At 51.9% G+C, this 27,458-nt stretch overlaps 2 protein-coding genes across 5 annotated transcripts in view; one reads left to right on the top strand and one right to left on the bottom strand.

The window, feature by feature from the left end:
* Nucleotides 1-169: 169 nt before the first annotated feature.
* Nucleotides 170-10,665, bottom strand: SH2D3A (SH2 domain containing 3A). 4 transcript variants are annotated; one of them, XM_032465743.1, is made up of 10 exons: nucleotides 10,572-10,589; nucleotides 7,289-7,364; nucleotides 5,613-5,962; nucleotides 5,167-5,240; nucleotides 3,061-3,548; nucleotides 2,814-2,929; nucleotides 2,460-2,634; nucleotides 2,255-2,366; nucleotides 1,525-1,710; nucleotides 170-663 (listed from the first exon to the last, which is right to left on the bottom strand). In XM_032465743.1, the coding sequence occupies exons 2-10, from the start codon at nucleotides 7,355-7,357 to the stop codon at nucleotides 503-505; spliced, it is 1,731 nt and encodes a 576-aa protein (XP_032321634.1). In that variant the 5' UTR covers nucleotides 7,358-7,364; nucleotides 10,572-10,589; the 3' UTR covers nucleotides 170-502. The 4 variants fall into 4 exon arrangements, 2 of the variants coding, with proteins under 2 accessions (XP_032321634.1, XP_032321635.1); XR_004314328.1 differs by having other exon boundaries at nucleotides 527-663; nucleotides 1,525-1,798; nucleotides 10,572-10,590; XR_004314329.1 differs by having other exon boundaries at nucleotides 527-663; nucleotides 1,525-1,756; nucleotides 10,572-10,590.
* A 2,568-nt stretch (nucleotides 10,666-13,233) lies between these two features.
* Nucleotides 13,234-27,458, top strand: part of VAV1 (vav guanine nucleotide exchange factor 1) — a 47,754-nt gene continuing 33,529 nt past the window's right edge. Inside the window, exon 1 of the mRNA XM_032465742.1 lies at nucleotides 13,234-13,559. Coding sequence (XP_032321633.1) covers nucleotides 13,356-13,559 — 204 coding nt within the window. The 5' untranslated portion in view covers nucleotides 13,234-13,355. The remainder of the gene's footprint in view (nucleotides 13,560-27,458) is intronic.

The following is a 27,458-nucleotide window of genomic DNA, read 5'->3' as shown; positions in this document are numbered from 1 at the left end:
TGCCAGGCATGCTCCACCCATGATCTCATTCAAGCATGGAGCTTTCATCCCCATGACAACCCCTGGAAAGTACAGTCTCACTTTTTATGTTGAAGGCAGGCACAGAGAGGTCAAGCAATCTGCTGGAAGTCACACAGCTTTTAAAATGTATTTGAACTCCAGTCTCTTATAGATCTTCAAGTTCTCTTTAATATTAAAAGCCACATGTTCACCATTTGGTGGGGGGGGGGGATTGCAGGCATAGGGGCTGGGAGAGGGCGTCCAGAATCTCTAGACGTCAGGGGTCTTCCAGCGTTGGGGAGGAGACGTCTGTCCCTGAGGATCCATGTGCATTTTTAGGGCATGGTAGGTTCTTGCAAACCAGGTCCCCTCCCTTCTGTGAGGCAGGATGTATGTCCCCGCTGCATCTGGCCTTGTGAGGAATCTGGGGTGGCTTCGTTGGTCCCTGTTGGGGATCCCCAGAAGCCTGGGTATCCTAGCGTGAAGAAGGGGGTCTGTGCTTTCAATGCTCAGGCTCCAGGCGCTGCGACAGGACACTGAGAACGCGCTGGAACTTCTCCAGACGTGTGGCCCGCGGTGCCTCAGCCCCTCGGCTCCCCCAGAGCAGCCTCCGCAAGAAACTGGTTGTCAGGGCCTCTCTCAGCTCCGGGTTGGGCCGGAATCCTGGAGGAGGGGCCAGGTAGGCTAGGGGCGGGGCCCAGGCCCCTGCCTTGCCCCTTAGGGACTTTGACCCTGCGGGAGCCAGGAGGGACTCTGCCCCAGGTTCTCTGGATAACTGGGCAGGGTTAGCAAGGAGGGGGCCCCAGGGTCTCTGTAGGAGTAGGGGTCCGGGTGCAGGTGGCTGAGGGGCTCCGTGAAAGCGGGCTCTCCTGGGGTGCATGGGGCAGTCTGCTCCAGGTGAAGATCTGGGGGCCCCGCTTTAGGGGTCGTGCCTTTAGATGGAGCCACGGGTGTGTCTGTGTGTGTGTAATGTGGGGTCTGCGCTGCCCTGCGTGGCAAGTTGGCAGGGAGGTGGGGCCACGTTGGAAGGAGAGGAGTGCTAAGGTCACAGACAAAGGCAGGAATGACCCAGGTGGGGGCCTCTGGAGGCTGGGCTGCCCCAGGACCAAGGAGGGAGGTGTGGCTCCGACCCCAGTGGGGTCTCTGTTCTACCAGGTTGAAGGACCGAGTCATTTTGGAGGGAGCTGGTCATTAATTGAGATCCTCTGGGGGCAGAGCCTTCCCAGAGGTGGGAGAGTGCTAGTGGGGCCCCGTGGGCGTGGCTCTGGGGGGCTGGACCGCACTTTCGGGGCGGAGGGCACTCTTACTGTCAGCACCACAGATTGCAGGGTCCTTGAGGTGAGAACCCCCGAGATGGGGTGAGAACCCCCCGGGGTGGGGCCTCCCAGTTCAGGAAGGTCTCTGGGAGGCATGATGGGAGGCTCTAGTCCCTAGCCTGGAGGGGTTTGGGGGCACCCGGTTAGAGCACGCAGGTTGTTTCTAAAGTCGGCATCTCTGGCAGCCAGGTGCAGAGAGGGCGCTCACCTCGCAGGCGCCGGGCCGCTGTCTCGCGAAATCTGGGCGCGTCCTGGGCCATCTGACGCGCCCCGTGCAGGGTGCGCAGCAGCCGCTCGCAGCTCTCATCCAAGGGCCCCGGGAGTTCCTCGCCCTCCAGCACGCGCACCGCGGGTGCCACGTGCGGCAGCGTCACCTCGCCCGGGTCGCAGGGTCCTGTTGGGGGAAGGGTCTGGGCTGGGCTTAGGGCAGAGGGCGGGTCCTAGGGAGAAGACGGTGCGACAAACATTGGGCCGAGAGCACACTAGGACAGAAGCAACGGGTGGGGTTTGGGTCAAATAGAGGCTTGAGCCCAGCCCAGGACGGGAAGGGGGGCAAGGGAGGGGCCTAGGGAAGGGGCGGAGCCCAGGACAGAGTGAGGGCGGGACCTGGGGATTGAGTCCTGGACCCAGTCCCGTACAGAGGGCGAGGGCTAGGGCGAGGAAGGCGGAGCCTTGCTTAAGGGGCGGGGCCTAGGGCCGAAACATCTGGCGGAACGTAGGGCCAAGGTGGAGCCTAGAACAGAAGCAAGGGGAGGGGTTTGGCCAGAGACCCAGAGGCCAGAGCCTAGCACAGAGCTGGATCTGAGTCAGGGCCCCGGCCTAGGGCAAGGGGCGGAGCCTAGGGGAGAAGCAGGGGCGAGGACCCAAGTCCCCGGCAGGGCCTAAGACTGGACTAGGGTTCTGATGAGAGTTACCACTCATCTAAAGATGCCACTCACCGGCTCCCTCATCCAGCGCCCGCAACAGCGGTTTCAGCTCCTGCTCGAAGGCCAGCGCAGCCTCGGTGTGGCTCCTTCGGAGCTGGCGCCACGTGCGTTCCAATCGCGACACCTGGAGGAAGGAACAGACCTGAGAACGCTTCCTCTCCACTCTTCCCCATCACTCAGACTCTGGCTCCTCCTTGTTCTCGGGCTTCCCACGCACCTGGGGCAGGAGCAAGGCGCCCATGACAGCGGCCAGTCCGGGCAGGTCCCCCGCTGCCCCTGGCCGCAGCGCCAGGGCCAGTTCCACCAGGCCTTTTAGGGCGGCCGCGCGTTCCTCCAGAGGCCCTGCGCAGCCCAGCACAGCCAGCGCCCCCGCCAACATCAGCGCCTCGTGCCTGTAGAGGCGGAGGGCAAAGGTCTGGGGGCAGTGGAGAGGTTTGCAAGGTGGGGTGAGACGGGACAGTGGGTGGCATTGCCCATGCCCCTCCTCCCTGGGTGGGGGGCGTGAATGGTGGTGGTGGTGGTGGTGGTGGGAGGTTTGGGGATCCTAGGGGATCCCAGGTGGCTGGCTCACCTCTCCAGCAGTTCCAACCTCAAACGATGCCCATGGGGAAGTGTGAGCAGCTCCAGGCCGGAGGCGACCCCCATGGCACGCCGCTGAGCCCTGGTCACTCCCAGGAGGCCTGTCGCCTGGCCATGAGGGGCAGGGGTAAGAGTAGGGAAGGAAAGTGAGCAGGGTGAGTATGTGGGTGTGAGATGGAGTTGGGCCTGGCCCTGGCTTCAGACAGTGCCTGGCAGAGAGAACCCGGTAAGTAACCCACCTGGCAGTCCACCAATAGCAAGTGGAGGGCGGTACTCTCAGAATGGTGCTCCAGGAACAGGCCTCGGAGAGTACGCAGGACCTCAGGTTCCAGAGGCCGATTCTGGGGGCCCAGCAGGCAGGAGGGCTTGTCAAGGGGGCTCAAAGAAACCTCAGCCTGTGGTCTTGCAAAACATCCGTTCTCCTCCTCTTCCTCATCCTCCTCAGCCTCCCACCATGGCACCTCTGGCTCTGGGCAGCTGTGGCCAGGGGCTGTTCCCTGGACCTTGGGCACTCGGGGCACCAGCTCACAGTATGTAGGGGGGCGTCCAGAGGCATCAGGCAGCATCAGTGAGGGTGTTCGAGGTGGCTTGGTTGGTCCCTTGGCGTGAAGCTGCCCATCGGAGGCCCTGAGGCTGTCAGGAATGGACCCCATGGAAACCGGGGTCTTTAGTAACACGGGGTCACTACCTGTCCGGGGTAGGGCAGATGCGGGCACGGTGGAGGCTCCTGAGGGGTCATACAAGAGGAGGTGAGAGAGGTACACATAGAAGACAGCTGGGTAGAAGGGGGGTGCTTCAAGGGCAACCACCACTCATTCAGCCAGTAACCAGTTATCCCAACCCATCTTGGTGTGGCTTTGAACTTGAATAACTTCATCAACATAAATGCTATGCACTTATCAACGGTTTAAAAATTAGCTTTCTCTGATATGTCTGGAGTTATGTGAATTCTGAATAGTACATTTTATTTATTTTATTATTTATTTTCCTGTGTGTGTGTGGGGGTAATTAAATTTCTTTGTTTAGTTGGTTATTTTAATGGAGGTACTGGGGATTGAACCAGGACCTTGTGCATGCTAAGCATGTACTCTAAGCACTGAGCTATACTCTCAAATTTTAAATTTGAATTCTTTGTTTTTGCTCCTCCGATGGAAGATGGGAAGTATTGACCATACACAATTAAAATAAAAAATAAATCATTCAAAATTCATAAAACTATGTAAGCATCAAAGAAATGGAATTTATCATAAACTTTTGAATGATGACTTTTGTTAAGGTCATGACATATTCACTTCTGAGGTTATTGGAATTTAAAGCTGCACCCAGACTTGGGGTGAGACTCTGTATTTATGACGCATTTAAGTTTACCCTGTTATAGGGGTTTAAAACCTTCCCATGATTCCCAGTTCACCCTGAATAAGAGCCACAAGTCCTCACATTAGCGCCCAAAGCCCTCACCATCTGAGCCTCATCTCTCTGACTTCCCTCTCATTCCCACTGCTGCTGCTACACTCATCTCCTTTTGCTTCAATGAACAGTTCAAACTCTGGTCCTGGCCCCAGGACCTTTGCACTGGCTGTTCCTTCCACATGGGCCACTCTAACTCCCACTTTTCTAATTGTTCCCTCCCTCACCTCCTTCAAATCTTTCTCCGTGGGGCTTTTCCTAACTACCACTTAAAATTGTAATACTCACTCCCATCCCCACACTCCTTACTCTGTTCTGCTTTTAATTTTACCCCTGAACTTACATAATTGACTTATTTTTGTTGTTCATGGTCCTTCCTTTAAGAGGAGGATGTTGGCTCCACTCAAGCAGGAATCTGCCTTTCTTGTTCATTGATGTATCTCAGTACTGAGTACAGTGCCTGGCACACAATGAGGACTCGTGTTGAATTGGGGAGGTTGGGCAGGGCAGATAAAGCAGTCAGGGAATGAGGGGACCCTTCATTTATGTAGATGGTCAAGGTCAGCTGCTTTGAGGAACTCACATTAGATGAGTTGGGAATGGGTTTTCCAATGGTGAGAAGAGCAAGTGCAAAGGCCCTGAGGCAGCAACAAATTTGGAAAGTTCCAGCAACTGAAAGGAAGACTGTGTGACGAGTGAAGAGGGGAAGTAAGAGGAGTTTTTAGAGCAGTCAGCCATGGTCAGCACAGAGGATCTTGGAATAATCATAAACCCACATTTTTAAGCATCTCCAAAGTTCTTGTGTGTTTTTAATCACCATGAGAATATTGAAGCATCATCATCCCTTTTTTCAAAAAAGCTAAGTCACCTGCCCAAGGTCGCTTGGGTAGTGCATGGCAGAGCAATCTGAGCTATGTGCTGTCCTGATAGACCCTTACCTGGTCCAGGGTGGTCTTCTGTCCGTCCCACCTGCTCCAAACCTGCAGGCTGACTGTCACTCCACTTCCTAGCCCTGGGGGGATAGAGATGGGGGGTGTGTAGTCCTACTCCAAGCAGAGCAGCCCCCACCAATGCCCAGAAAACCCTACATCCAGTCACTCAGGACCAGTGGATCCCAACCAGGGTATGTGATCCCCCCCAGGGGACACTTGACAACATCAGGAGACATTTTTGGTCATTATAACTGGGAGGTGGGGTAAAGAGGATGCTGCTGGCATCTAGTGGGTGGAGGCCAGGGATGCTGCTCAACATCCTACAATGCACAGAACAGCCCTTCACAGCCGAGAGTAATCTGGCCTCAGATGTCAATAGCGCATAATGCTGAAGGGGAGCACCCTGGGGTGTTTGGTGTCGTCCGGGAGATAGGGAGCCTATGACTGAGTACCTGAGCAGCTCTGTCCGAGCTGGGCTATCTGGAAGGGTGTCCTCACTAAAACTGCGTCGAATAGGTCCTTGCCATGTCACCGGCCTGGAGGCCACAGCCCCCGTGAGCTGGGACAGTGGACGCTGGCCGGTCACATAGCTGTGAACCAGGGCAGGCAGGCTTGGGAAACGCTCATCCTCCAGCTGAAAGAGGGCTCTGGGCCGGCCTGGCCGGGGACGCAGGGCCACACGGAGCACTTCGAAGTGTAGGACTGAGCCCCGCCAGCGGCAGGAGATCACGGGGTGGCCCCCACGGGACCCAGACGCACGAACTAAGAAGTCACCATCTTGCTGGAGAAGGGCCTCAGCCTTCTGGGGGTAGGAGGTAAGGGGCAGGGGTTTGAAGCATGAGCCCGTATCAGCAGTTAATGGTGACTCCCCATCACCACCCACCCACCCAAGAAAAGCCAACCCAGACACTGAGTAGCTTTGTGGCAAACCATTTCCCCTTTTCTCATGGGCATGCCTCTGGACTACATCTCCCAGGCTCTCTTGCAGTTAGGGTCATCATGCGACAAGATCTGGCTATGGTATGAGAAGTGCTCTGGGGGATGTCCAGACCTGGCTCGTAAAACCCTCCTGCACAATCCTACAGGCTCTATCCCCTATAGGTCTACTGATGTCCCCAGAGCCCTGGAGGATGGCGGAGCCACAAAATGGAAAGGGCTTGGGTCTGACACACTTTGGAGCTTTCCATCCCCACTCCTCAACAACCTTGGACTGTGACATGAACTAGCCCTTAAATGGTGAACAAGTTTGGCCAGTAACATCTTGAGAATGTTTGTTGCAGCCACTAGTTGACACTGACTAATGAGACTTCCAACCTGAGGACGTGCACTGGGCTTGTGATGCAAACGTGGCTTCAAGGAAAGCTATTAGCTGGATCCTTCCAAACAGACTGTGACCTAGAAGTCCGCCTTTATAAAAAGGCTCCAGCAATCTTCTGCCAGCAATGGTGGCTGGTGTGAAAATAGGGGCTGAGGGCCACAGCCTTTATAATATGCCAGACACTGTTTTAGGTGTAAAACATATCAACTCACTTCATCCTTTACCAAGGTTAAGAGGTAGGGCCCATTATGCCCATTTTACAGATGGGCAAACCGAGGTCCAGAGACTTCAAATACCTTGCCCTAGTTCATACCCAATGTAAGTCATAGGGCTAGGGTTTGAACCCAGGATGTCTGGCACTAAAGTGTGGGATTTTAACCTCTAAGCTACACTGCTTCTCACGATTTGATTGGATGCTCAGGGTCCTGGGACTCCTGAAGGTGATACCTCAGTTGGATTTGAGGGTGAGGAGCCTTGGGTTGAGAGGCAGATGGGGCCCTGGTGGTCACAGGTGCCTGGGATCCAGAGAGAGAGAGGGACTGAGCCACGGGGTGGTTTGAGGGGTCATTAGGACCCTTTTTAATCTCTATCCCCATCCTCAACAGCATCCCAAAGGAAGTGATTACTTAAATATAAGAAGTGACATGCCACACATGTGAAGCTTCAAGATAGTCCCCAGCCCCCCAGCTCCCTCTTCCCATAGACTTGGACTGTAAGTCCCTTATCTGGGACCCAGGAGTCCCCAGTAAGTCGAAGGTGGGAGAGACTCCCCATCAGATGGTCCTGAGGCCCTGCAGGGGGCAGCGGTACCTGGCGGGACAGGGGTCCGTGGTACCAGGGTTGGGCAGCAACGTCCTCTCCATCCTGTGGCACCTGCATGGAGCACCTGGGGGCAGAGGGTGCAAGGACTGTGCTCTGTACTTCCAGAGGGCCTCAGTCTTCCTCATCTGAAAAATGGGAATAATTACTCTTGCTTCCTGAGTGGCTGGGTCAGCCCCCACCATGTTCCTCATAGTTTTTGGTTTGTTTTGTTTTCTTTGCTTGTTTCTGAATGTATGATATCAGTTATTTTTTATTTTTATTTTAAAAAATTTATTGAACTTTAGTCAGTTTACAATGTGGTGTCAATGTTTGGTGTACAACATAATGTTTCAGTCATACATGTACAAAAATATATTCATTTTCATATTCTTTTTCATTATTGATTACTGTAAGATATTGAGTATAGTTCCCTGTGCGCTACAGTAGAAACTCATTGTTTATCTATTTTATATATAATAGTTACTATCTGCAAATCTCGAACTCCCAATTTATCCTTTCCCAATACCTTTCCCCCTGGTAACCAAGAGTTTGTTTTCTATGTCTGTGAGTCTGTGTCTGTTTTGTAAATAAGTTCATTTGTGTCTTTTTTTTTTTTTTTTATAAGATTCCACAAATGAGTGACATGATATGGTATTTGCTATTTTTCTTTCTCTTTCTGGCTTACTTCACTTAGAATTACAAACTCCCCTAAACTCCCCTTGTAGTTTTGAAGACAGTAACCGGCACCCTACCAAACCTTAAAATGCAACTCTCTTTGTATATGTATATATACAAATATTTATTTTATTTTATTTATTTTTCACAAATATATATTTTTTAATTAAAGAAATTACTCATAGTCAGAATTTTTATATATATATATATATATATATATCAGATTAAAATCAGGCTATGAGTAACTTTAATTTAGAATAGGCTGTGATTTCACAGAAACACTTATACATTCACTGGGATTCTTGCAAAAGCTGAAGACCTGCACATTGCTTTCAGTGTGATGCAATTTTTTGGGGGGGGGAGAGTAATTAGGTTCATTTATTTATTTATTTTTAGAGGAGGCACTGGGGATTGTACACAGGACCTTGTGCATGCTAGGCATGCGCTCTACCACTTGAGCTATATCCCCTCCTTTATTTTTATTTTTAATGGAGTACTGGGGATTGAATCCAGGACCTCATGCATGCTAAGCATGTGCTCTACCACTGAGCTATACCCTCCCTCTGTCAATGTAATGCAATTTGCATGCGGATGATGTATTGCTATGTTTCGGAGAAATTTAATTATTGAATCCACTCAAACCAATATTTATGGGGCTCCCACTGTGTGCCAGGCACCATTCTAGGCACTAAGACCTCGTAGTGAGCAAAACAGACTGGGATCCCTTCCCTTAGGGATGTTCTAGTCGGGGAGACAGTGACTGAGAAAATAAATTAGTAGGTGAGGGAGGATAGGATAGGTCAGAGAGACCTAAGCAGACAAATGGCACCAGGGATGGGATTAGGAAGATCTGAGTGGTGGAGTTAAGATTTTCCATAGGGTGACAATGGGAAGGTCTCAGTCAGTAAAGATTTGGAGGATTTTGAGAAAGCAAGCCAGGTAGTTCTTGGGGTGAAAGGAATTTCTGGCTGGAGGGGGAAGGGTGGGATTTAATTGACTAAAATCTACAGTGTCTTAGCAATCTATGGGCACACTCAAGTATTCTTAGGTGGTATGCAAATCTAACCCATGTGTGGCTTCCAAAGTAAAGCCATTTTTTAAGGGCATTCAAAGGTCACATTTTTGTAGGTGTTGGCAAACAGTGAGTAGGCATTTGTAGATCTTTATGTTATGGAGCTGCTACATTTTGTTGTGAATATTATGGTCAAATTTAGGTCTCAGACACTTTAGGACTCCCTTGATCGCCATGCAGTTCTCAGGCACTGGGTGCCTCAAGCGTCTGGCGGGGAAATCTGCCCTGGATTCAAGGGACGCAGGGGTCTGCTGGCCTCCTCCACTCCCAGGCTCTTCTGGACCTGGCTGGTTCTGTAGGGAAATCGCACCAGGATTCCTACAACCTGAGTCAGCTGGCTCAGGCCCTGAAAGGGGCAGGAAGTTTCAGGCTGGCCCCAGGTTGCTGCAGGGGCGGGGAGCGGAGCAGAGTGCTGGCTCCAGGCGCCACATACCTGAACGCCAGGTGTGTCTCCTAGATGCCCGTGCACTTCCTGTTTGTCAGCTGAGCCATGTCTGGCCTCTGTCTAAAGAGTCCCCCATCTCCAGCGTCCTCTGTCTTACGGGCCCCCGGGTGGCTGTGGAGGTGGGTCACTGACAAGGCTCTGGTTAGTTCCAGGGGGAAGGCAGGGAGCTCGGAATGGGCACAGGTCACCCATGACCCATCTAAGTCATCCTCCTGCTTTGCGTCCTTTGCAATCATTTCTGGACATCTGAGCAGGGGAGAGAGGAAGGTGGCAGAGTCAGGAGAGGGGGGTGGGTGAGAAGCCAGCTTGGGGGAAGGAGGGAGGGGATTATTTATGCTCTATCGATGGGGTGCCACCTGCACACAGACACATGGACACAGATGGATACGAGGACTCAAACGTGAGCCAACGCTGACTGGTTGTGCGCCAGGCCCTGTTCTTTTCCCTGGAGAAACAGTGATGAATGAGACCAAGGCCTGGCTGGTGGGCGAGACACACAGCACAAGCACACAGTGAATGAAGAAGATAATGTCTAAGGGTAAACAATGAAGGTGATAAAACAGGGAGATGTGATAAAGGCAAGACAATTATGCAAAGATTTGGAGAAAGCAGTCCAGGTTGTGGGGTACAGCGAGTGCAAAGGTCTGGGGCTGGCTTTTCACAGTTTACATCATCAGGGAGGCCGAAGTGGCTGGCTCCTGCGAGCAAGGAGCTAAGTGGAGAGCAAGGAGGTCGGCGGGGGTGAGACCAGGCAGAAACTGGTGGATCCCGAATTTTCATCTGAGTGGGCTGGAAGGGCAGCTCCGGAAGTGTTTTAAGTGAGGGAGGGGCACGATCTGGTTTAAAAAGAGCGCTCAGGCAAAAGTGGAAGCAAGCTTTCCGTGTTGCACAGGAAACACGCTTAGAGGTGCAAGTACGCCCAGGTACACGGACACGCGTAATGCATAGCGACCCAATCAGGCGACCCCGTCTACGTTCGCGGACGCGCACGGACAGACACCCAGATCCTCCCCGGGATCTGGTGGCCGCACCTGGGAAAGAGAGAACTCCCTACCTCAATGAACTCTTGGTCCTGAATCCGTCTGGGGTCCCTCACTCACCTAGGCCGGGACCCGCGGAGTTCCCAAGAACCTGGGGCGGGGCGGAAGCCAGAGGCTCTGCGGCTCGCGACCCCTCCCTCCCCGCCCCAGCCAAGTCCAGCGTTTCCCCGCCGCGCCCAGAGGGAACCGAGCCCCATCACCTGGCCCCGCCCCTTCAAGCCCTGCCCCGTCAGGCCTCACCTCTTCTCCAGCTATAACCTCCCGGGCTCGGGGCTCGCCGCCTTGTTCGCGCTTAGTACGGTTAGCACGGGTCTTTGGGCTAACCACGCCCCCTTCAGGTAAAACTCGCTTCCCCATAGACCACGCCCCCTTGGGAACCCCGTTCCTGCTTAGTGGGTTCCGCCCCCTTAGAACCCTGCCCCACCCTCCTCCGACTGACCACGCCCACACATCTCCCCGCCCCTCTTTCAGTCCTGCCGCTTAGAACCGGGTCCCTAGATTCATTCTCATTAGGGTCTCGGGCTGGCCCTAAGCACCCATAGCCTCTTGGGACGGGAGAAAAGATGTTTCTCTCCTAGCCTATCAGTGTTCCCGGCAGGGGCAGGGCGGTCCCTACCGGCTCTCTCCCCCGGCCGGGAGTGGTGGCGGGCTGTGACGTGATGGGGTGAGCTTCCTCCAGACCGCCCCCCTGGGTTTCCGGGAAGGAACCCCATGGGGGTGTCGGGTTTTGTGGAGAGAGATGCGGGAAAACACGACAGCCTCTCCCAGTAACTGAACTTTGGAGTTGAGCTAGGACGTCGTGGGGGTGGTAAACTTTCAGGTAGTTTCCTAGGTAAGGGGAAGGAGGAGAGGGGGCTTCCATCGTGTTGCCTGGAGACAAGCATGAGACAGGTGGTGGTCGGGGCTGGCGGTGGGATCTGGAACCAGAAAGAGGACGCTCAAGCCAAGTTTATTGACGGGGCTCATAACAACAACAGAGTCGAAAGCAGTAGCTGTAACTATCATTCATTAAGCTCTTACTGTATGCCAGGACTATTCTGCTTGCTTGACCTGCCTCCACACGTACCATTTTTACGTAGACCTTGCAGTGAGATGGGTACTATTTTCATCACCTCCACTTTCTAGGGGCAGAATCTGAGGCACGGGGAAGCTAAGCCTTTCCCCCAAGTTAGCAGGCTTGTCAGTGGTCAAGGCGGGATTCAAGCCAGGAGGCCTGGAGAGCTATCCTGTCTTCCTGGCTTTCATCCTTGCAGTCCCACGATCTCTGATCCCTACAATTAATTCTAAACGGTGAAGTTTACTGTCACCTATTTTACGATGAGGAAATTGACTCACAGGGAGCCACGAATGCTTGGGGATGAAAATTTTGGTGCCTGTGGGATCGTAAATATGGGAATTTCCAGCCTGGGAATTTCCCTCCTGTCAACGTGGAAGAGACTTCAAGTTCAGGAGTCTGACAGGTGTGTTTTCCTTGACCCACTCCGGCCTGGTTTTGGTAGAGTAGTGGGTATGACCAGTGAAGGGGTCTAGCGCCCCCAAGTGGCTACAATAATTAAAGAAGAAAATCCAAGGCAGGGGTGCCTTCTGAGGTGGAGGGGGTAGGGAAGACTGTGGGTGGAAGTGGGGAGAGAGAGACCTCCTAGACCAGATGATTTCAGGTAATGATAAGGGCTACGAAGAGAGTAAACATTTGCTAAATTAAAATGACACGATTGAAGTCTATAAGGAAAGAGATGATGGTGGCCAGGGACATGGGGATAAATGAATAGATTTGGGATAAGTGTCAGAGGTAGAGCCAATAGAGCTTTCAACTAGTCATTCATTCACTCATTCATTCATTGATGCAACAAATATTTACGAAGCATGCATATGTGCCAGGTGCTGAGGGTGGAGTCCAACAAAAGAGACACAAATTTCTAAATACACAATAAGGAAATCAGTATAATAAAATAGATTTGTCAGACAGTGATCAGGGCTAGATGTGGGGAAGTTGGGTAGGGTGTGATGGAGTAGGGGAAAAGGCTGTGATTTGAAATGGAAAGTTTTGGGAAGACTTCAGGAGAGCAAAGTCGCAGGAGGTGAGGGAGCTAGCCAAGCGAAGTCGCCTCAGGCGGAGGGAGATAATGTGCAAAGGCCCTGTGGCAGGATTCTAGGGCAGGATTCTGGGGTGACCTGGTGGGCTGGAGAAACACTGAGGGAACCCGTGTGGCCGGAGCAGAGTGAACGAGTGGGAGAGTGGAGGAGGTAAGGGCAGGGATGAGGGCATAACGTACAGAGCCTTGCGGGCTGCAGGGAGGACTTTGACCCCAGTGAGGGGGGCTTTGGAACAAGATGACTTAGGCGTTCACGAGTGCGCTCTGATGGGGGAGTCCAGACTGCAGGGGCTGAGAACAGGAGCGCGGGGACCGACAGCGGAAGGAGACCTACTAGGTCAGGCTAGCAAGGATGCGGGGCTGACTAGGGTGGAGGCAGAGGAGGGAGGGGTGGGAAGAAGGCGGATTTTGGGTCTTTTTCGGAGGCGGTACTGCTCTGGGGTTGGATGTAGAGGAAGGCAGCAGGTCTCAGTCTGGTTACACTGACCTCACTCCTGGGTGCCCAGGTGTTCAGTTTTGGGGGAAAGAGAGGCGTGGTCCTGCTTGAAAGGGGCTGGGCGGGGCTGGGCTGCAGGTGCTCCCCCGCCCCCATCCGCCCCCACCCCACGGCTCCTCCTCCTCCACCCCCTCTCAGGGCGACAGTTACAGGCAAAGAAGAGGAAGTGGTAGCTAGCTAGCACAGGCGGGCGGGCGGGCGGGCGGGCGGAGGAGGCGGCGAGGGTGCGCGGCCCGGCCCGGGAAGGCAGCGGCCATGGAGCTGTGGCGCCAGTGCACCCACTGGCTGATCCAGTGCCGGGTCCTGCCGCCCAGCCACCGCGTGACCTGGGATGGGGCCCAGGTGTGCGAGCTGGCTCAAGCCCTCCGGGATGGCGTCCTGCTCTGCCAGCTGCTCAACAACCTCCTTCCCCACGCCATCAACCTGCGAGAAGTCAACCTGCGTCCCCAGATGTCCCAGGTGAGCCCGCCACAGGCTGGCCGGCCCAAGGGTGGGAGGGGAGAGGCAGACCCCCCCGCCGCCACTCCAAGGTTGGCACCAGGGGGCTGATGCACCGGCGCCTCCAGGCCGGCAGCGTAGAGCGGAATCTGCTCCTGACTCTGGGTCTGACACCAGGTACCGGGAAGCGGCGGCGGTGACACTCAGCGATTCTGGGGTGGCCCACCCGAGGTTAATGGCAACGGGCCAATAGGCTCCCCGTTAGCCACGCTTAGGCTGAGAACGGCAGACTTGAGGCTGACGCTCCCAAACCCCAGGCTGACTCCTCTGGAGACCGAGCCCCCAGACGGGGCTGTGGGGGTTCCTGAGGGGCGCTGGTAACCCCTTGGGTGGCTGGTAGGATACCTGAGGCTTTTGACTCCTTTGACATCTCCCCCCTCCTCCAAGATTCTGGCCCTGGGGGAGGGGCCTCCTCCGACTCCTTCCCCCACATGCATCTCCTCCTCCCGGGGCCTGGGCCCCTTCCTTCCCCTCACATCTTCCCCTTGGCTTCCTGCCTGGGCCTGGGGCAGCATGGGGCGACTGCGGGGCGGGCTGTGGGCTCCGGGCTCCGGGCTCTGTAGCTCCATCCATCCCAGGGGCCATCTCGAGGCAGGACATGACCCTGAGCCTCAAGAGAGGGTCTTGGGATTTTGGATCCTAAAAATAGCTGCTTTTTCTCTGTAGGGATTTCTGCAAGGGCCTGAGGTTCCAGGGGGAGGTGGATTTGACTGCCGCCGCCCCCAGCTCAGGAAATATATTCAAATTCCTATTTGAATGCGGTTGGGTGGGGGTGGTAAACTGACTGGGTCTCTCCGGGTAGCACCTTCTCTGGTTCCCTATGGCCTCCGGAGTGCTGGGTGGAAGTGATGTCGGCTGATGGCTGGCAGTTAGGGGCGCCTTGCCTGCCCTGGAGGTCCGAAGGCACACTGGCCATCTAGCCCGCAGGCTCTACCCCTGGACGAAAGCCTTGTCTGGAAGAGCCGCGGGCTAGTGGGGCATTGCCTTCTCCCTGGTCTGAGGTGCCACGTGCGAATGGGGGGAGGGGAAGTAGCTGCTCAGGGAGGGGTCCCTGAGGGTGTCTCTTGGGGACAGGGCCATGCATAAGAGAGGTGCGTGGCCCATCCTCCCCTAGCTCAGGCAGGCTTCCTGAGAGAATGAGGGAACCCCAGAGGCCCCCTCCCCCCATGGCCAGCTGCTCTGGCCACAGGCCATCCCAAATTCGCCTACATTTTTTTCCTCCTTCTGGCGTCCAGCTTATAAGGAAGTAGCCATCAGACCCTTCAGGTGTCAGACCTGCAAGCAGTCAAGATTCTGTGAGGCTTCAATAGCAGCTAATGGGAAGGTGGATAGACTTAAGGATGAACTTCCATCCCTGCTGGCATCTTCCCTACAGCTGGCTCTCTGATGAAGCGCAAGGGGACCTGGCATTAATCTCTAGGAGGACTGCTGCAGGGATTAATGTGTCTTGATTTTCTGTGCTGGGCAATGCTGAGGACCCTGGCCTGCGTCTGACGCTCAAGATGCTCCCAGACTCGAGGAGACAGATATCCCCCAGCCCCGTGTTGTCAGGCCTGGGGCAGAGGAAGAAACCCCTGGGCGGGGGCCTGGAGCAAAGGCAAGACCTTGCCTGGGGGAGTCAGGCTTTATGACAGAGGGGACATTTACGCTGGGTTTTGATGAGTGAGTAGGAGTTTTCTTGTTGCTCTGGCTTCCGGCACCTAGCTGTATCAGGTCCCACACTAGGCAGGCGTGATCTTCCTCATCTGGGAGCTCTGGATCTTTTGCCCTGTGCATTTTGTCTCCCTTCAAAGCTCAGCCCTGTGCCCCTTCACAGTGGGGCCGTGTGTGGAAAGCTAAAAGGTGGTCACACTGAGCCGGAGGGAGGGTCCACAAGAACAGCTTCTATAGGTTTGAAAGTCCCTATTTGTAAATAGATTTAAGCCTGGACCATGAACCGCTGGGGATGTGGAAGGGTGGGGAAAGAGAAGGGAGGGTGCTCCCATTGGGGGAATGGCATAAATAAGGGTGTGGAGGCTGGACTTGGGGTGCTTCCCAGTTTCTCTCATTTCCTCTTCGGAGTTGCTCTGCTTTTGCTCAGTTATTTCCTGGGTTGAGGGTGGGAAGAGAATGTTCATTCATTCATTCATTCATTCATCAACAGTTACAATGTATGCCCGGCCTCTTCTTGGTGCCAAAACAGCGAGAACAAGACACATACAAACCCCTGTGTTAAGGAGGCTGCATTCTAGTGGGAGACACGGACAGTGGGCAAATAAGGAAACATAAATTGTCAGAGATGGTACGTGTTCTGGAGAAAGGGGCTTGGGAGTACGAGGTTGCACTCTTGCACCAGAGGCCTGGTGACATTTGAGAGGAGACTCCGGCAAACTGAGGGAATGAACCATGTGAATCTGAGGAAACTGCGCTCCTGGCAGGGGCACTGCCAGTGCCAAGGCCCTGGGAGGAGAACTGGTCAGTTCCCACGTAGTCTGCACCGTGCTGCAGGGGCCTGGCTGGCGGCAATGGGTCACGGGCGAGGTTAGATTGCAGTGAATCTCCAAGCTGGTCAGGCCCTCTGAGATCTGAGACCCAGAGAGACGATGGTATCACCAGAGGTGGCCGCGGTGATGACCAGACACCATCATTCTCTCCTCCACTCTCTCTGGGAGCCCAAATTCTGAGTTGCAGAGATGAAACTTGAAGGCCAAGGGAGTGGAGAGGAAGAAACGAATGTGACAGTCATTGTGGGAAAGATCACCAGGACGGGCGAGCCGATTAGACTTGGGTTGGGAGCGGTCACTGGGGCCAAGAGGATGTCAGGGTCCCCAGCCCATAAAGGCTGGTGCCACTGGCAGAGGTGGGGAAGGGAGAGGGTGGGAGAGTCAGAACAGGATGGGCCATGGCTTGGAGGAGCCAGACCTGGGTTCAAATCCTAGCAGCTCCACTTCCTGGCTTCACCTCTCTGAGCCTGTTTCCCCATCAGTGAAGGGTGGATAAAAATGGCATCTCTCTGGGGAGGACCATTGTAATATTTCAGCACTGCTCAGTGCAGTGTTGACACCCGATAAACCCTTGCTGAAAAGTCTTTTTAGGAAAGATGTGGGATTGTGCGAGGTTTGGCAGCTCAGCACAGCCTGTAGGATTTGGGTTTAGGACAGTGGTTCTCAGCTGGGGTGGTTTTGCTCCCCAGGGGACACTTGGCGATGTCTGGAGATAGTCTGTGTTGTCACATCTGGGAGCTGCTACTGGCATCTAGCGGATAGAGGCCAGGGATGCTGTTCAATATCCTACAATTTCACACACAACTGAGAATTAGCCTGCCCAATGTCAACAGGGCTGAGGTTGAAGAGCCCCATGCTAGGGCACAGACAGCCTGGTAGAAGCTTTAAAATATTTAACTCTTTGGTTAAATGATACACGTGGATCATTCAAAAATTAAAACATAAAAAAGTGCATAGGGTAAAATGTAACTTTTAGCCCTCACCCTCAGATACCCCGTCTTACCCTCCCCCGTAGTAACTACCCATTTTTTTTTTTAAGTTGACTGTATATATTTATGCAAATAGGAATTTAGGTTCTTGCTAACTACACTCTGCCCTTACCAGGAAAGACGGCACGTACCACCCACTGCTTTATACCCTCACTTTAATAACTGTCTTGGGCATCTTTTGAAATCAATACATAGAGATTGCTTGCATTCTTTGGAAAAAAATGACTGCATGATATTTCAGATTGTCCATTGATTTAACAAACTATTTACATTGTGCCCACTGGGTGCGAGGCATTCGTCTAAACTGGGGGCTGGCAACCTACAGCGGGAGGGCCGAATCTGGACCATAGCACATTTTATAAATAAAGTTTTATTGGCACACAGCCACACCCATTCATTTATGCTTTGTCTCTGGCTGATTTCCCATGACAACAGTACAGCTAATTGCCGCAGGGAGTGTTTGGCTGGTGAAGCTGAAGATGCTTACTATCCAGACCTTTGTAGGAAAAGTTCCCCCCACCCCCGGTCCAAAGGCTTTCCACAGACTAACTCGTGCCATCCTCAGAACAGCCTACGATGTAGGTAGTACCATCAGCACCGTATTGCACATGGGGAAACTGAGACGCAGGGAAGTTAAGTCACTTGCCCCAGGGCACCTAACTTGAAAGTGACAGAGTTGAATTTGAACCAGGCAGCTTGGTCCCAGGATCTCTATTCCTTTTTTTTTTTTTTTTTTTTTTTAATGGTTTGCACTTTGCACTTCTTATTTATTCACTTTACTTAGAGGGGAAGTAATTAGGCTTATTTATTTATTTATTTTTAGAAGAGATACTGGGGATGGAACCCAGGACCTTGCGTATGCTAAGCATGCGCTCTACTGCTTAAGCTACACTCTCCCCTCTTATTCTTGTTATTTATTTATTTATTTTTGTGTGGGTGGGGGGCAATTAGGTTTGTTTGTTTGTTTGTTTATTTCTTTATTTGATTGGGGCACTGGGGGTTGGACCCAGGACCTGGTGCATGCTGAGCATGACCCTACCACTGAGCTCTGCCCTCACTCCACTCCAGGATCCCTGCTCTTAACAGCTGCTCTGAGCTCTATTCCATCACATGGCTGGGCAAACACTTATTTTACCATTACCCCCACTGATGGGCACTTAGTCTGCGCCAGGCTTTTGTTCTGACAAACTTACTGCAATCAATAACCTTGTCCGTGAACCTTTTTGCAGCTCCTTCATTGTGTGACCTTGGCCATGTTCCTTAACCTCTCTGTGCTTCTGTTTCTTCACCTGTAAAATGGAGATAATAAATCTCCATCTGAAATGAAAGCATTGTGGTGAAGGATAAATGAGTTACTATCAAGAACCTAGGAAAGTGCCTAGCTACATGTAAGTGTTATCACTGTGGCCGTACACATGAGCAAGGATACCCACGTGATAAATTCTCTGAAGGGTTTGCTGGCTCAAAGCGGGTGAGTCTGTGTTTTTGGTAAGTCTTGTCAAATTGTTCTTTGTATGGGATTGTTCCCAGATGACTTGTTCCAATTACACTACCATTAGCAATGTCTGAGAGTGCTTTTTTCACTCCATTGCCTCGCCGGCAGACAGTTCTGTTGTTAAGCTTTTGGATTTATGCCAAATTGATGGGTGATAAAAAGACCTCATTATGGCTCAGTTTATATTTCTTTTATTCTGAGTGAGGTGGAGCCTCTTTTCTTATGTTGAAGAGCTATTTATATTTTCCCCCTGCAAAATAATAATTGTTCATATCCTTTGCCCATTATTTTTTTCCTTCTGGCACTGTGGGCCTTTTTTTTCTTATTGATTTTTAGGAACTCTTTATATATTAGACTGCTTTGAGTTTCAAGTCAGATACTTACTAGCACTGTGATCTTGGAGAGGAAAAAAATTACTTAACCCATCTGAGCCCTGGTTATCTTATCTCTAAAATGTAGATATCACAGCACCTTTATCTCAGGGTTGTATGAGGGTTCAATGTGATAAGCTGAGTTAAATTCCTATCATGGTGATTGGCAGATTGAGGTATGATTGATGTACAACAAAAGCTAAATTAATGGGAGTCATTCTTTTTGTTCATTTGATTTCAGTGGGTCTGAGCTGCCTGTAGGGTGTGGTATAGGTCAGGATGCGTCATGTTAGCTGCTGTAACAAACTACATTGCTTCAGTGACTTTCAAGAGTTTGCTCCTTGCTTATATCACATCCAGTTTGGGTCAGCTGAGGGATTAAGGGGGAAGCCCTCCTTACAAAGTCCCCACAGGACCTGGGCTCCTTCCATCCCATAGCACCACCCTCCCCGACGTCCTTGGAGTCCTGTATTCAGCCAGAGGGCGAGGAGGGAGTTGTGAGGGGTGAAACCCTGGGAGGTTTTCATGGCCCAGGCCCAGACATGGCATTATCACCTCTGTTCTGTTGCCCAAAACTCCATCACATGGTTCTATCCAACTGCAAGACAGGCTGGGAATGTAGTTTAGCTGGGCGCCAGAGAGGACAAGGAAATGGGTTGGGTGGATATAGAGAAGGCAGGGCCAAAGGACCCCAGGATAATGCCTCGCTGGCTTCAGAGATGCAGGTCTGGAGGGAGCTGGCTTGGAGGAAACTTCAGGGGGATGAGGAATGAGGAGGACCTGGACCAAAGCCATGGGGGCAGGATTCAGCTGGGGGCAGGGGGACCTGGGTATAAGCAGAGCTCAGCCAAGTGGGTTGAATTGGGTTGGGTTGGGTGGAAGACTTAATCTCAACATATCCATTAGGGCTGATGGGGACGGAAGCCCAGAGGGTCAACATTTGGCACTGTGTCTTCTTTTCCATGACTTTCTGTTCTGTTCACTGTCACAGAGGATGCTGGAAACCCATGTCCCTCACCTTGCGCCCGGCCGTCCCAGGCTACCCTTGGAGCAAAAGACCAAAATCTTCATCATGACCCAGAAGAGCCTATGTATCTGGCCTCTGCTCACCCCTCGGCCCTCATCTCCTCCCTCTCTCCCCCTCCCTCACGCAACTCCAGCCACATGGGCCTCCTCACTGTTCCTAAACCCACCAGGTGCAATCCAACCCCAGGGCCTTTGCCTGTGATGTTCTTTCTTCTCAGATCCCTCTTCCCCGCCTATCTACACTTTGGCTATTCTCTTATCTTCTTCAGACTTCCTATCAGAGAGATTTCCCCTGGTTTCCATATGTAAAATCGCACCTCCCGCCCCCACTCCGCACACGCACACCTTCCGTTCTCTGCCTTGTTTCACAGTTTTTACTTAGTTACTAATTGTCTCCTCCCTCAACTGGAATATTAGGGCAATGCTTTTTGTCTATTTGGTTCACAACTGTGTCCTCGGTGCCTAGAACAGCACCCGTCACACAGTAGGGGCTCAGTAAATATTCAAATAGTCACTTCACTCATGCGGTCATTTAATAAGGGGTCAGCACACTAGAACTGGGGGCTGACTGCCTCTTTTTGTAAACAAATGTAACTGGCACATGGGTTGCTGACACGCTGCCCACGGCTGCTTTCTCTCCGTGAGCAGTCACGACAGAGACCCCGTGACCTGCGAAGTCAAAGAAACGTACTGTCTGCCTCCTTACAGCGCTTGCTGGCTCATCTCTGATTCAGTCCGTATTTGCCGAGCGCTCTTTCGTTATGGGCAGGTGGTAGCTGGTGAGCCGAGGTCGAGGTGGAGTGCCTGAGATCACCTGTCTCTACCTGTTCCTAGTCATGTGACTTCGAGCAAGTGTTTAGGCTTCTCCCTTTTGGTTTTCTCATTGGTAAAATGGGGCAAATGATGGTCATAATAGCAACAGTAACAATAATGATGATTCTACCACCACCTCGCAGACACTTCTTTGTGCTAGTTCCACGCACTTGGTGATGGAGAACCCGCAGTGAATGAGCCAGAGACCTTCCTGCAGCTCATGGAAATAGATGAGGAAATGGGCAGTTACAGCGCAGAGTAACACATGTGTCTCCTTTGCTAACACTAATGGTGCCAGGAAGTGGGCAGGATCGGAGGGTGTGTTGGGTGGGCATTGTTGGGCTTCTGAAGATCTCACCACATTGCAGAGATGGGCCACGCCTCTTTGATTTCAGGGATGATGTTCTGAGGCCTGGGCTTTAAGAGGAGCATGGGAGTCAGGTCCCTTGGGGAACAGTGGAAGAAATAAAGGATGTTCAGTTGGAGAAGTTTAAGATTTGAGGAAATTCTGAGCTTAGTCTGCAGAAGTTTCAAGCAAGAATCTTAGATCTTGTGACAGAAACCCAACCGAAACCAGCTTGGTCAGAAATAGTATTTATTACCGCACATAACTGAAAGATGTAGGAGAAAATGCCTTCAGGTCCAGCTGTATCCAGGAGTTCAGACAATATCTCAGAGGCCCTCCCCTCCTATCCCTGCCTTCTATCTCTTAACTCCACTTTCGTTGGAATGTTTTCCTCCATTCTCAGTCATTCTTTACCGTCATGGAGGCAGACAAGAGGTCCTAGATGCTCCCAATTTTTGTTCCCACAATTCTGTGTCCAGTGGGAAATGGGAGGGTTAATTACATGGCCTCTAAATTTAAAATCTGTCTTTTATTGGACGTGAGTTTTTTTAGTGGGGAGGTGGGGAAGCATAGCTAATCCTGAACCAACTGCTGTGGTGGGGAGGATACTTGGCCTCCCAGGCCAGGTCTCGTGCCATTTCTGGAGTTGGGGGTGGAGTCGCCTCTACCCAAAGGAACCAGACTGGGGGGAGGTGCTGTTTCAGGGGAAACTGAGGGACTGCTACTGGAAGAAGAGGAATAGATTCAGGAGGCAATCATTGTCCTATGGGCATTAAGTACTAAGTTTAGTCCTGAGTTTCTCAGCATCAGCACTGCTGAAATGTGAGGTTTCATTCTCTGTCCTGAGGGCTTTCCTGTGCCTTGTAGGATGTTGGGCAGCAGCCCTGGCCTCTACCTACTCGATACCAGCAGCATCCCTCCCCCCGGAACAGTGACAATGAAATGTCCCCAGCCACTGCCACATGTCCCCTGGAGGGCAGAAGTGCCGCGAGAGAACCGCTGTTCTGAAGGGAGTGAGCCTCCTATCTCCGGGGGATGGGGAGGAACCTAAAGAGAAATGAACAATTTCCGGCTGGGATGAAGAAATTAAGAGCATCTTCAAGTCAGACTATTCCTTTATTTTGTTATCAGCAATGGGCGCTGTGCTGAGGCTGGGGTTATGGGGAGGAACATCGCAGATATGGGTTCTGCTCTCCTGGGCACATGGCCTCGTGGGAGGGAAGGCTGCCTGTGTTCTGTTTCCTGTGGCTGCTGTCACACAGTCTCAAAAACTGGTGGCTTGCAACAACGGATATATTGTTTCACAGTTCTGGAGTCAGGGTTGAAACCGAGGTGTTGGCAGTGTCTTTCTCCATCTCCAGGCTGCAGGGGAGAATCTGTCCTGGCCTCTGCCAGCTTCTGCTGGCTCCATGCATTCCTTGGCTTGAGCCTGCCTCACTCCTGCCTCGGCCTCCATCGTCACTTGGCTGTGTCCTCTGTGTCTGTCTCTGTGTGTGTGTCTCACAGTCCAGAATGATCTCCTTATCTTGACATCTTTAGTGATGTCTTTCAAAGTCCTTTTTTCCCCCCAAATAATGTCATATTCACTGGTGCCAGAGATCTGATGCGGACATATCTTTTCAGGGACTGCCATTCAACCTGCTACAGACAGGAAACAGGCAAAGCAATAAAACATTGTAGGAAATGCTGCAGACAGAATAAACCAAGGGTCAGGATGGAGAAGAACAAATGGGACAGGCTTCTGCAGGGTGTTCAAGGAAAGCTGAGAGCTGAAAGATGAGGAACCAGCTCTGGGAAGCATGGGGCAGGGAGAGCAAAGGCTGTGCAAAGGCCCTGTGGCAGCAGGATGGGACTGAAGCATCCACTGGTCAGTGGTGAGGGAGTGAAGGGAGAGTGGAGGGAAATGAGGCTTGAGAGGAAGGTACTTCCTTAGCGTGGCTGTGGGTATGTGTGTGGAACTTAAATGGGATGGGGAGTCCTTGGAAGGTTTTAAGCTGCTCCGTGGGGACCAGACTCTAAGGGCAATAGAGGTGGCAGCAAGGGGACCTGGGAAGAGGAGGCTGATGAAGGTGTCCCAGGGAAGAGTGATGGTGGCTCAGACTAGGGGCTGAGGGCAATAGATCCAGCTCACATTCTGCTGGTTGGGCTGATCAGCCTTGCTGACAGATTGGATGAGGGGGAGGGCTGGGAGTGAATGAAAGGAGGCCAGACAATGTCTAAGTATTTAGCTTAAGGACCTGCGTGAGGGGGGCTATCATTTGCTGAGGTGGGAAGGCTGGGGGAGGAACAGGTTTTGGGGGGTTCCGATTGGCCATGTGATATTAGAGATGGAAGAAAGCCCAGCATGGTGGTCAGCACAGCGGTTCTTAACTGGGGGTGGGGGGAGCAGCTCTGTTCTCCCAGGGGACATTTGGCAATACCTGGAGACGTTTGTCATTGTCACAACTGCAGGGGGTGGTGTGCTCCTGGCATCAAGTGCGTAGAGCCCAGGGCTGCTGCTGAGTGTCCTCTCATGCCCAGGATAGCTGCCCAACTATCAGTAGTGCTGAGGCTGAGAAAGGGAACTACATTTCCCAAGTGCCCTTGCAACCTGGCCTCCAGGTAGTTTCAGCCAATGGGAGGTGCAAGAAGCAGACCAGCCGCTGGAGGAAGAGAGAAGCCAGGGTATTTCTCCCTCTCTTGCTCTGCCTCTCCAGTGGCAGATACACCTCCTCGGTGGTCTCGGCTCCCTGAAAACAGCTCTTGCCCAAAGTTCCCCCTGTTTGAGGACAGTGGACTCCAGTTGCCTGGGGGTCTGGGGGCCAGTCATGACCGTGGGATCTTGGATGAGTTGCTAAACCTATCCTTGACTCAATTTCCCCTCTTTCAAATGGAGATAAGGATAGTGCCTACCTTATAGGGCTGTGACAGAATTAAATGAGTTAACAGCCATAACGTTGCGAAGTGCTGCGGACAGTAGCTGTGAGTGATGGGTAAATACCTCCGTGGGCGTGGATGAAATCATTCTGGGAGGGAAGAGAGAAGAAAAGGAGTCTGAGGGTTGGGCCCTAGGGTGCAACAGCTTAGAGAGATTAAGGAGAGGAAAAAGAAACAGCAAAGATGTCAGAAGGAAATCCAGTGACCTGGGAGGAAAGCCAGAAGGGCGTAATGCCAAGAGGCCCAAAGAGGAAAGTGCATCCACATCCAGGTCTTGATACTTTGAAAAGAGCAGTGTTAGTGACACAGGTGGGAATTGATTCAGAGAGCATAATGAATAACAACAGAAAGAGGGCCCATTTATTGAGCACTTCCTACCTGCAAGAGCTGTTCTAAATACTTACTTATGAACTCATTTGATTTTCTCAGCAAATCCATGGAGTAGGTACGTTCGTGTTTTGGTGATCTGTTAACCGTGAAGCAAACCGGCCCCGACTCAGCGATGCAAGATGACCACTGCGTTGTCCTCCTCACAGGTTCTGTGAGTTTGGAATTCAGGCAGGCCACGGTGATGACGGTTTGCCAGCTCCGTGATGAGAAACCTGGAATGTCTGGGGGCTGGAATCACCTGGAGGATTCTTTACTCGCCTGTGGGGTGCCTGGACTGGGATGATTTGAGGCTACTGCCTGGAGCACCAGCCAGGAACCTCTCCATGTGGCTTGGGCTCCCTCCCAACATGGTTACTGGCTTTTGGAGAAGGAGTGTGGAGAGAGAGAAAGAGAGAGCAAGTGTTTCTCAAGAGACCAAAGCGGAAGATGGAGGGTTTTTTCTGACCTACTTAGAAATCATACGGTGCCACCTGACTGCATTCTCAGGGACAAGCAAGTCCCTAAGACCAGCCTAGATTCAAGGGGAGGGGAATCAAACTCAAGGGGTGTAACAAGTCACACTGCAGAAGGGCATCCTGAATAGATAATATTTTTATAGCCATCTTTGGAAAGCCCAACCTATTACCTGATATTATCCTAATTTCACAGATGAGGAAAAAGAAACATGGAAAGTTTAGTAACCCAGTGAATAATGCCTAGTTGAATAAGGAGCTATCCTGGGATTTGAACCCAAGTGGCCAGTCCACAAAACCTATAGGGATATTGCCTCTTTGGGGTAGGCAGGGCATATGAGCTTTTCAAGTGGTTATGAAGATAGTCTTGGATTTAAATTTTTGGTTCCCCTGGTCAGGGTTCAGCCCAGAAAATAGAAATCATCTTAGGTCTTTCAAACAGAGAGAATTTAATTCAGGGAATTGGTTAGCGGATGATGGAGTTGCTGAGAAGACAGCTGGGTGACACTAAGGCTACCCAGAGATTAGCCACTAGGCTGGAGAAACAATAGGAGGAGGTGGTGTGACCAGGGCCCAGGGACCAGAACCATTTAAAGGGAGCTAGATCTCTGGGCAAGCGCTGACTTCTGGGAGCTAAGAACACAGAGCAGTTATATTTGCTGGCGGAGAGGCCGAGCAGAAGAGGGAGAAGTACCCTGGCTTCTCTCTTCCTCCCGCCCTCTGATCTCCTGCCTGGGCCTCCCATTGGCTGAAACTACCCGGAAGCCAGGGTGCAAAGGCACCTGGGAAATGTAGTTCCCTTCGATACAGAGCAAAGCAAAAGGAGAGGCAGGGAGAAGACCTGAGAGCAAGCAGGCTAATAACCCTCACAGACTTGGAGCAAGTGACTGCCTCTTTGAACTCAGTGTATCATCTCAGTTAAAGAGAGCTGCTGTGACTGCTGTTTGCCTGAGAATTGATGATATGCAATGGTTTTATTTCCCGTGGCAGGGTCCTCCTCAGCTTTAATCGCTCTGCTGGCTTTACCGTTCAGATCAAACCCAGATCTTCTCTTTCTTAGGACCCTCCTTGCCACAGGCCACAGCACACAGCTAATCGTCCTTCCTCCAGACAGCCCGTCAGAGATCTTCTGCCTGTGATTACATCCCTGGCTTCCTCCAAGTCGCCTCTAGTCCAGGCAGAAAACCCTCAGCCCCTTCATAGCTCCTCAAAGAGCAGCTTCCCGACCTCTGCCTTGGGATGGCTGTCTTGGGATGCTTGTCTGCCTGGGGCACCCAGATTGACGCCCAGATAGGTGCAGCATCTGAGCACCCCAAGGCATGTGGGGCTGTTGCCTTCAGTCTGATCTGTGATTGAGCAGAAGACTAGGGGGAGTTGGAAGAAATGCTTTAAAAGGCATCAGCCCTTTGTGCTTCCCTCTCAGGGGCTCGGGGAGATACGACAAATTGGTGGGATGCTCTTGTGAGTGCGCTTGCCCCATGTCGTTCACACAGCCCCCGTTTTGGCAGATCAGCATCTGATACCATCTTTGGTTCACTCCCTGCCACTCCCCCTTTCTCACTCTGCGCTAGCTACACTGACCTCCAGCTTCTTCCGCCAAAGCACCGCAGTGTCCAGCTTCAAGACCTTTGTTTTGCACTGGCTGTTCCCTCTGCCTGGAATGCTTTTCCTTCAGACACCCACCTAGATCATTCCTTCCTTCAAGACTTTACTCAAATGAGCCTTTCCTGACCCTTTCATTTAGTATTGCACTCCCCTGGCACCCCCCATCCCCTAATCTTAATTTTCTTCCTTAATATTTACCACCTTCTAACAAGCTATATTCACATAACACATTTGTTGAATGTCTCTTTCTGTCAGAATGTCAGTTTCACTTGGGTAAAGATGTGAATCTCTTGTTCACGGCTGTATTCACAGCACTTAGACCAGTACCTACAGCATAACAGATGCTCAATAAATATTTTCTGAATCAACGAAGGGATGGCTGAATGACTGGAACCCCCTTGCATGCTGTTCCCTTCACCTGAAGCAACCCCCTCCCCGGCCCCAACACTCTAAAGTTAAAGATTTGTTTGGACAGAAAAATCATATACTTGTCTCTCACTTATTTTGTTTTATCAAAGGTAGGGATGAAAATGCAACAGGATAGTACATTTTGCATTATTGATGAATGGTGGCTTAAAATATTCCTTTTTTCCCATTTTCTCACTCCCTAAAATCTCCCCTAAACCTCCTAGTTTTAGGGGAAAGACACAGCAGGAATCTGGTCTCCCTCTGGCTTTTCAAAAGTTATATTAGCGTACAAGAAATGACATATTTAAAATATACAATTTGATAAATTTGGAATATGTGACCTGTGAAACCAGCCCCACAATCAAGAGAGTGAACAGACATGTCACCTCTAAATTTTCTCCTGCCCTTTTGTAATCCCTCCCTCCTAACCCCTATCTGCCACCCCCAAACAATACCTGATCTGCCTTTGGTCCCTATAGATTGATTTGCATCTGTTACTGAGCCAGATTCGTACTGCTTTCTGCATGACAGGCCAGTAAATCGAGAGAGGAATTGCTGGGGCAAGG

This window comes from Camelus ferus, chromosome 22 (genome assembly GCF_009834535.1).
Source record: "Camelus ferus isolate YT-003-E chromosome 22, BCGSAC_Cfer_1.0, whole genome shotgun sequence".
Lineage (NCBI taxonomy): Eukaryota > Metazoa > Chordata > Mammalia > Artiodactyla > Camelidae > Camelus > Camelus ferus.
Note: the sequence above shows the minus strand (reverse complement) of the source record. Positions and strands in the feature narration are given on the sequence as shown.